This window comes from Populus nigra, chromosome 3 (genome assembly GCF_951802175.1).
Source record: "Populus nigra chromosome 3, ddPopNigr1.1, whole genome shotgun sequence".
NCBI lineage: Eukaryota > Viridiplantae > Streptophyta > Magnoliopsida > Malpighiales > Salicaceae > Populus > Populus nigra.
Window position 1 is genome coordinate 5,212,407 of NC_084854.1, and position 9,077 is coordinate 5,221,483.

At 35.7% G+C, this 9,077-nt stretch overlaps 1 protein-coding gene and 1 long non-coding RNA gene across 2 annotated transcripts; one reads left to right on the forward strand and one right to left on the reverse strand.

Annotated features, from left to right (window-relative positions):
* Positions 1-395: 395 nt before the first annotated feature.
* On the reverse strand, positions 396-1,485 carry LOC133687955 (uncharacterized). Its single transcript, XR_009841067.1, has 2 exons — positions 1,216-1,485; positions 396-1,087 (listed from the first exon to the last, which is right to left on the reverse strand). It is a non-coding gene; the product is annotated as an uncharacterized LOC133687955 (long non-coding RNA).
* Positions 1,486-3,894: 2,409 nt separating this feature from the next.
* On the forward strand, positions 3,895-5,445 carry LOC133689195 (probable membrane-associated kinase regulator 4). The gene has a single exon (XM_062108978.1). The coding sequence runs from the start codon at positions 3,951-3,953 to the stop codon at positions 5,151-5,153; it is 1,203 nt and encodes a 400-aa protein (XP_061964962.1). The 5' UTR covers positions 3,895-3,950; the 3' UTR covers positions 5,154-5,445.
* The last annotated feature ends 3,632 nt before the right edge of the window (positions 5,446-9,077 follow it).

The following is a 9,077-nucleotide window of genomic DNA, read 5'->3' on the forward strand; positions in this document are numbered from 1 at the left end:
TTACTAGTCAATCATATTAAAAGCTGAGTGTAGTGTTAATAAATTTTATATTCATTGAGATGTTTTTGACTTTTCGTATTGCTGGAAAAAGTGGATTGAGATTTGAGATGATTTTTTAATTAATTAAAGATTATTTTGAGGTTAATTATGGATTTATTGATTTCATGTGGGTGTTTTTTCAAATGAAAAAAAAATTGAGAAATTATTAATTTTTTTATCCGAGTAGTCAAAGCCTGACTTTTTAAGCACCTGAATGAATTATTGGACAACACATCTTTTATCTATTTAAAATGAAAAGGAAGGCTAGGCGGGCTTTGGCGTTGGAGACCCTTGCAAGCTTGGCCTTGCCTTAAGACTGCACATTTTTATAGGAAAATTATATGGTGCTCAAAGAGTAAAAAGGAGTAGTTATTTTATAAACTTAAAAAATAGATGATAAAATAGAAAATCAAAATTACAATCTCATAAATTTTTTTTAAGAATATTTTCTTTTTTTCCTCTCATCCTTGTGTTCATCTTAATTTCTGTGAATCTTGCCAGTGCTCAGTACCGTAATCTTATACCCATGCTTGGATCGATAAAGAAAGCTTGTATTTCCTCAGCAGATTCAAGTTAATTGGGAGTAGGCGCACTGAAATATCACACGGGAAGTCTGTAAATCTTCTCCTCTTTTGATAATGAAATGCAGATACCAGAACCCTAAGCAAATGCAATCACAACAGTACTGAAATACCCAGATGATTATTTGCAGTTCCGTCCTCCTACAGTGGAGTATCTGCTAAGGCTATGTATTCTTAGTGACTCTGTTGAAGAAAAACTTGAGTTTTTGATTGAAAAGAGATAACTCCATTAGAAACACTGGGTCCTTGCAAGTTGCAACTTCCTCTTTCTTTGTTGATGCGAGGGGAGACGCAAGGGTCCTCGGATTAAAAGAGGTGTCTGTCTGGCCTGGCCTGGCCTGCAATTGCAGCTAGCCTGGTCGTAATAAAGGATTTTGATGCCTCATCCTCTCCAGTAATGGACGGGATATTGACATTTGCTTCCATGAAGAAGATTGAGGTGGACGTGGACGTGGACCGTGAGATTTCTTGCAAATTTTTTTTTATGGAACAATCATTGGAAGGAAGTAGCACTCATGAATTGAAACTTTCAACGGTACAAATTAATAGCTAGAGGGTCTATAATCGAAAAGAAAAGAACTTCAGCTAGCGGTACCTTAAAACCCACTTGGAAAGGCAGCTTCCAAAAGTGACATCCCACTGGGCCTTCCTTGCCTTGAAACTTGTTTATCTCTGCCGTGTGGCATGATCTCCGGCTTCCTTTTACTAACTGCCCCCGGTGACTGACTAATCATGCGCCTGTGTGCATGGACGCTAGCTGTACTATTCACACCCACGGCAGGCAGGGAAAAGTCTCGTTACTGTGAAAAGTGAAAAAGCTACGTTAAAGAAAAGGTAAACATGTGGCCAGGACATCAAACATAACTTCGAGTGTGCTGGTCTGAGGAGCATCACGTGATCTTATGTGCTGTGGTTTTATCTCAGGCAGGGAATTATTCGCCTGAGCATCATGTCCAATCCAACTAATCATAAATTGATTAAGGCAGCAGTTTGTTAATGCTAACTGCTAATTAGATCAGTTATTAAATTCATTTAGCATTACCATGAAAAACTTTGAATATTTTAATAGAAAATAATATAAATTATATTTTAAGATTTTATTTAAGGATTTAAGTTAAAGAGTTGAAATAATTCTTTAATATAGTATCAGAATCTTGATGATCTTACGGGTTTGAATCTCATAATTTCTATTCATTTGATAAAAATTAAATATAAAATAATATAAACTTATAGAAATTTTAAAATCAAAGAGCTTTTACTCGAAAAATGTGTTATAGAATGATATAAATTAATAATATATTTAAATCTTATCTAATAACTTAAGTTATTGGACTGAAATGGTATATTGTAAAGTATTTTAAAAAAAGTTATTTTTTAAATAAAAACATATTAAAATATATATTTAAGATTGTTCCACATAGTGCCACGCAGGGTTTAAGGGTTAGAAGAAAAGAAAGCGTAAAAATTATTAATCTGGATATAAACTTGATAAGAAATTAATAATGTAATTTCAATATATAAAAAATGATGAAAGGATATTCATATATTTAAAAACAAAAGAGTAAAAATATCATTCAGTATTATCTTAATTAAAGACCTTGAGACATCTAAGAATCGAGGTAAAAAAGGGGATCGAATGAGGCCGGCAAAGCCCTAGAGGGGGAGGTAAAAAGGCAAGAAGACTAGAAGGAAAGACAAATCCACTCGGTTCATTCAAGCATTGGATGGATATTTTCCACTCTTCAATGTCGTCTTTGTTTTGGACCTTACGGTTGTTCCTAACGAAGTCAAATGGCCCCATGTTCGAGTTCCAAAAATAGTAGCCATAAGCGAAGACTGAGAGGGAGATTCGTTGAGAAGCCCCTTCTTAGTTTGACCCAGTCAAACGAGGATCCATGGCCATAGATTATACAGCCCCATGCATAGCAGTAATCTTTGGAAATATAAAAATACTAAAATGGAGTGCTAGTATAGTAGACCACTGTGACTCTCTCTCTCTCTCTCTCTCTCTCTCTCTCTCTCTCTCTCTCTCTCTCTCTCCATTATTGAATTGTGAGTGCAAAAAACCAGGTTTTGAGATGTGTACTGGCCTTTTCAAATTTAAACTTTTGTTGCAGAGAAGCTTGTGGATGTTTCAGAGCTGTTCCACATTGTACAAGTATATTGCTACATTAAACTAACCAATTTCTTTTGGCATCATGTGTATTTCTTATTATTTCTTAAGGAACATCTATGCCTCATGTTTTCTGAAAGGAGATCTCAAATTCATTGGCTGTGAGATGCAGACCGTAAACACCACAAGCCCCACCACCGTATAGCGTCGGGGCTGGTGTGAATGAAGGACTACTACGTTCATAATCCATCGAGGACTACCAAGTAGATACACCATCCTGATCGAAATCGCTTAACATAATGTGAAAGCAGTGAAGATTCCATCTGGGACCTGATCTGTTTGCTGGTTCTAGCTAGCACAGTACTATTGTTTTCTTTAACAGTACTGTTGAAACTTTCATGTTGGATATCTTACTTGCATTGAAGCTTTCAACAAAAACAAGACCACTGTCACCATCTTCTCTTCTTGTAGTGACAGATTCTCACCTTCTGAACCAAAAACCTGTTGTAAATTCAAGGTATGTTTACGGCAGTGGATGATTCATGCATGGAAGACTAAAAAGAACATGCATGAGGAGCTCCAGAAAGGCCATCCACTTAACTACAATTATCCACGCATTATTGAAATCTGATAATTAGGTGGTTCAACCTCCATGTAAGCTCACTAAATGTCAAAAGTTGGCCACTTCCAAGAAAGAAAATGAATCCATGCTATTGTTCTAAGGAAAAAAAGAAAACAAAATTAGGTGGCAAGCAAAGAAACAAGAAACACGGAAACATTACCCTCCTGTGTGTCGTTTAATAGCACCATAGTATACGCATGGCAAAAATGCAATTGCCATGCTACAATATTGTGATTTTAATATAGAATTTGAGTACAAAGGACCAATAATGTGTAATTTAATAGCACAAAAAAGGGTGTAATTTATAAGAAAACTTTATTTTTCTCGATAAAGAGCTACTATCTTTCACCCCCTTTCCCCAGAGGAAAAAAAAAAAAGAGTCACTTCATAGGATCCACATAAATCTTCATGTAGGAGTATCAATGCATATGGGTCAGTAGCTGACTGCTTACCAGGGGAAAACTCCATTTATTTTCTGCATTTTATTATTTGGAACTATTCAAGATAATAAAAAAGAAAAAAGAAAACGAAAAATCTGACAAATCCATGCAATAAATTTTTATTTTCTAACTTGGCACCTTCTTCACTTTAAAGGATGCTCTCCCCCTTTCTTGGTCCATCAAGCTCACCTCCCCATAAGCATCTTTCCCTCAAAAACAACACAGACACAGAGTTCTTAGACAGTATGCTACATGAAATGGCCACAGACCAATCTGATGACTACATTGACATGGAGTTGAGCTCCTCTTCAAGCTTCATTTGTTACTCCATTAGCTCTCCATCACGAAGCAGAGAGTTCGAGTTCCAAATGTCTTCAGTTTCTCAGGGTAGAGAAACCACAACATCCTCAGCTGATGAACTCTTCTACAAGGGAAAACTCCTCCCTCTCCACCTCCCTCCTCGCTTGTTAATGGTTCAAAAGCTCCTCCAAAACCCCACCACCACTACCTTAAACAATAAAACAGAAGCAGCCTTTGCTGAAAACTATGTCATTCCCTTCATTAATAGCTCCACCACACCTTCCACTAATACCAGTACCCCATTGGAATCTTGCAATATCTCACCGTCAGAATCTCGTATGATTAGCAGTGAACTAAACCCAGATGAATATTTCTTTGAATGGCCAACTGAAGCTAACAGTTTCCTTGGAGATCATCAAAAGAAGTCATGGACTAAGAAGCTAAAACAATCCTCACTTGGTCAAAAACTCAAAGCTTCAAGAGCATACCTAAAGTCTTTGTTTAGTAAGTCTGGCTGCACAGATGAATCCTGCGCTGAAGCAGCATGCAATACAGAAGAAGAAGCTATTTCAAAAGGCCAGGACTGTATGATCAAGTATATGAAAGTACCAAAGAAGAATCCATATGGAAATGTTGATAATGGCAGATACAAGATATCAAATGCCCTCAAGAGAAGCATTGAGAAAGAGATGGCTGAAGACCCTTTTCGTTGTCAAAGGAGGTCTTTCTCAGGGGCAATTCAATGGCATTCTACAACTAAGTCTTCTTTATCCTCATCCTCATCTACGTCCATATCTTCATCTGGTTCTTCTTCATCATCATCATCATCCTTTTCATTTAGTTCAAATGGGTTCTGTGACTTACAGTTGCTCAAGAGAAGTAGCAGTTCAAATTCAGAGTTCGAGAGTTCAATTGAGGGAGCGATTGCTCATTGTAAAAGGTCACAGCAGCTGTTTAGTTCAAGAAAGACTTCAAGTGAAGGTGGAGTCTGTTCATTGTCTGCGCCAGTAATTGCAGCTTCTGGGGATCAAGAGAGGCCTAAACTATGCGGCATATAACTGCGGAAGTCCTTGAAATTCACAATTAAAGGGGGGTCAGACAGAGAGACGCCATATCTCATTTCCTGTTGAACTTTTTAAAGTGGGTTTCGGTTATAGCAGTGTGATTTTCAGGTTGTTCAATCGTGTAGATCATCCACTAGACTATAGTTTGTGTTGGAAAGGCCAATAGGAACCCCCTCACTATTCTAGGCGTGCTTTCCTGTGTCAGTGTACGTGCATAAATTATGAAGTTATTTCAGAGTGAGATGAATCCAAAATCTGCAATATAAGCTTGAGAATTTTCTTTTTCTTCACTTTTTTTTTAACTTTTGATTGAGCTAGCTTGTGTAGGTTTGAGCTTGAAATAAGATGATTCACTAAAGACACTCTTCCTAATGACGAATTGCTGTGGACCGTTTGGAATTATCTACTAACGTTTGACAATGAGCCAAACCACCTTGAATTCTACTCTAATGAAGCCAATTCAGAGGTCATGCTCTCTTGATGATATCGAACAAGCAGACCTAAGAAACACAATTATCAGTCCTACCAAAAGTGCCAGAAACCTTTTCCAACAAAGTCACCTGTAAATCTTTTTCTAGTTCCATGTTTTTTGAAAAATCTGAGCCTTTTGTCAATAACCTGATGCATGGTCCTTTCCCCTGACAACTAGATTCTTAATGAATGTTTGAGGGCATTGACTATCAATATTACTCCCAACAGAACTGTGGAAGACACGATATGCCTCTGCATGAAAGTGAGGAGCATCATCTTTTGTTTCGCTTTACTGAGGAAAAGTTGAAAACCATCCAGAGTGAATTTTCTTGAGAAAGCATTCGGAAAATAAAATAAGTTTGATAGAGGCGATCGCCTAATAGAGGGACAGGATTTTGAATCATGGTTAAAAATAGAGTAATGGTCATTTTACCAACCGAATATTCTTCCCGGAAAATCTCAAGCATCGATCCAATGAGTAGATCCTATTCCTATAAATGAAACCGATAAATTCAACGGTCGAAATTTTACTCGGTAACATTACCATCACCGAACACTAGTTGCCGGATACCTTGATCCTAGGAGACAAGAATAGATTACTCATTCAGAGCAAGCATGCCAGCCCACTGCAATGTAGTGTGATCCCTGCAACTTGATACCAAGTAACAAAGTATGTTACAGTAATACCAATGATTGTCGACGCAGGATGTTCACTGTTTGCTACTATTAACATGCTTATCCGCTGGGAATGTAACGTACCCAAGTTGACAATAAATGGGCCATTCCAGAAGCAGAAAGCTTTTCATGCATTTTGTTGATCTATCCTGTGATTACGACTAAACATGAATCCAAACGAGAATGCCACCTTGATATTTGACTAGATTGAAGGGCAATATCCTGGTACTGAATCAACTAGCCGAATAATGTTAGGCATTAAGAATACAGACAAGCATGTAACTAGAAACCTCTTCCCCCACAGATGGCAAGGTTGTCCAAGGGGTTCCGCGTGTCCTTGCAAAATCTATCATTTTAAGGTACAAGCCAACCAGAATACTGCTGCCTGACTAGTAATTCATCACACGTCTCAGTCATTCACGAACATGATTTCTCTGGCTTTGTCCTCTTCAATTGAAGATGGGATTTATGGCACTTTACGCACTGTTTTTGTTTCAAGTTTTCTTTGCAATGCAGTCTGATGAAATTTTAAACAAATTGATACGATTGTTTTGTGTTAATTTAATGTCCCAGTTTCAGCATTGATCTCAACGAGTTTCACAACAATTCAATAAAGATTCTTTCATGGTAAATAGTCACTGATGAAGTGTTTCAGTAAATAAGAAATGAAACACTGATGCAGTGTTTCAGTAACTAGTCACTGACATTTACAGAGGTTATAAATTAACATTTTTTTTTTCTTTTTTTGATCTTCATGTACATCTTTCTTAAAGAATTGAAACACTCTTTTGTGTAGGTACTTAGTAGTGAAGCCAGGAACAACCCAATAACCCATAATTAACCAATTTCAAGCATTCAAAGATACAAGATGCCTAATATACTGTGAAGGAATAAATGTGGCTTTGCTGGGACCAGTCATACTGTCACCATCCGAATTCTGAGTCTCTGGCCGTCAACACAGAAGCGGTATCACGAGGCATCTTATTTACGTTAAATCTCAAATATAATTATTATAAAACAAATTATACAAAATTCGTAGTACTTTCAAATTATTCTTTAAAACTAATAAAATCAAATAATATTTCATAATGTTTTTAAAATATAAAAATCTAAACTTTAAATAAAATAATAAAATAATAGAGCGTTTAAGATATCAAATAAAAAAATAAGAAAAAAGTCTTGTGGAAGCAAGCAAAATATACCAACAAATGAAATAGTAAGAACTCTTAACAAAGTCAACTTAATAATAAAAGCTAAGAACTTGAAAATAATAATAATAAAGAGTGAATTCAACCAACTCAATAAAAAAATAACATTTAATATATATCATAGATACAATAGAAAAATAAATTAACACACACATTAAGTATATTAGCATATGATTGTTAAATACATGTTAAATAATAAAAGAAACCATAAGGTTTCAATAATAGACAAGGTTTGTGGCCTGAATAATTATGGAAGGATCAGTCGCTACAAGCTAGTGGTTCTCTTACCAACTAGATATACAAACTACTATATATACATAAACTAACTACTGAATACTACTCGATGGTATGAAGTTTTAGAAAAGTTTCCTGATGTCCAAACATAGAAAATATTCACATATAAATATATATCAAAGCAAACAAATAATGTATAGAATATAATTAAATCAACAAAATGCAATTACAAATTTAAAAACCTGATGAGTACTTGGAAAAATAAATCAATATATATAAATTATTTATATTACATGTATATTAAAAATTATTTCACTCACATAAAAATAACAAAGATAAAAAATAAACATACATAAAATAGAAATTATTGAAAATTATTAGAAGAAATGTTAAGAAAATACTAAAAAACCACTGAAAACAAATAATATAAAAGATTTCAACTATAATACGAGAGAGCAAAACATAATTATAAAATCAAGTCCACCCTAAAACCAGGCCCATGTGCTCATTTGTGTTGGATCCCTTTTTAGCATCCTCTACGCCACTGCATTCTGATTATTAAGCAAAAGAAATGTTTTGGAAACTGTTCACAGCGAAGGATAGCATATGTGGAAAGAATAGGGATGGGAACATAACTTGACATGCCTTGACCATCTGCAGAAAGTTTGTTCTCACAAATAAGTTTCAAAAATACTGAAATTGGTAGGTAAGTTGTGGAAATTGTGTTGATTAGATATTAACTCCATCTTGTCTCCAACTTTGTAGTAATGATTTTGCTTCCAAAGGGAGTTCATAATTAAATTGGATTAGCAGACACATGAAAGATGTTCAAGAAAGTAATCAATACCCCATCTGGCTCAATACTGACTCGGCAAATTGTGCCCTAGCCTGCATGATGCTGCCAGATTATGGAAGGTTCTGGTTTCAAAATGTTGCAGGAAGCCCTTGTGACAGATCAGGTATTGAGGATGGATTGAAATTGTTTAGCAATCAACAGCAGAATGAGGGCTCGCAGTCAGTACATTTTTAGCATTTACTAGACTCCCTGCCAACCAATCCTGGTAAATAAAAAAGAAGAGAAATAATTTGTCCAAAGAATCATATTTACTCATCACATCTAGGATTAAGATGGGATAACTTGGGGTTTTTTTCCATACAGTTGCCTAAAAGGTTTGTTTTCCTTATAGTTGCCCAAGAGTGAAATGTTAAATGACAAGGAATTATCAAATACGATTGCCTATTGCCAACAGTTTGAGCGTGGCAATGAGTTGGCTGATGATGCTCGAAGAGAGGGCATCTGATAAAAAAAAAAGGTGGTGGAACTAAGGGA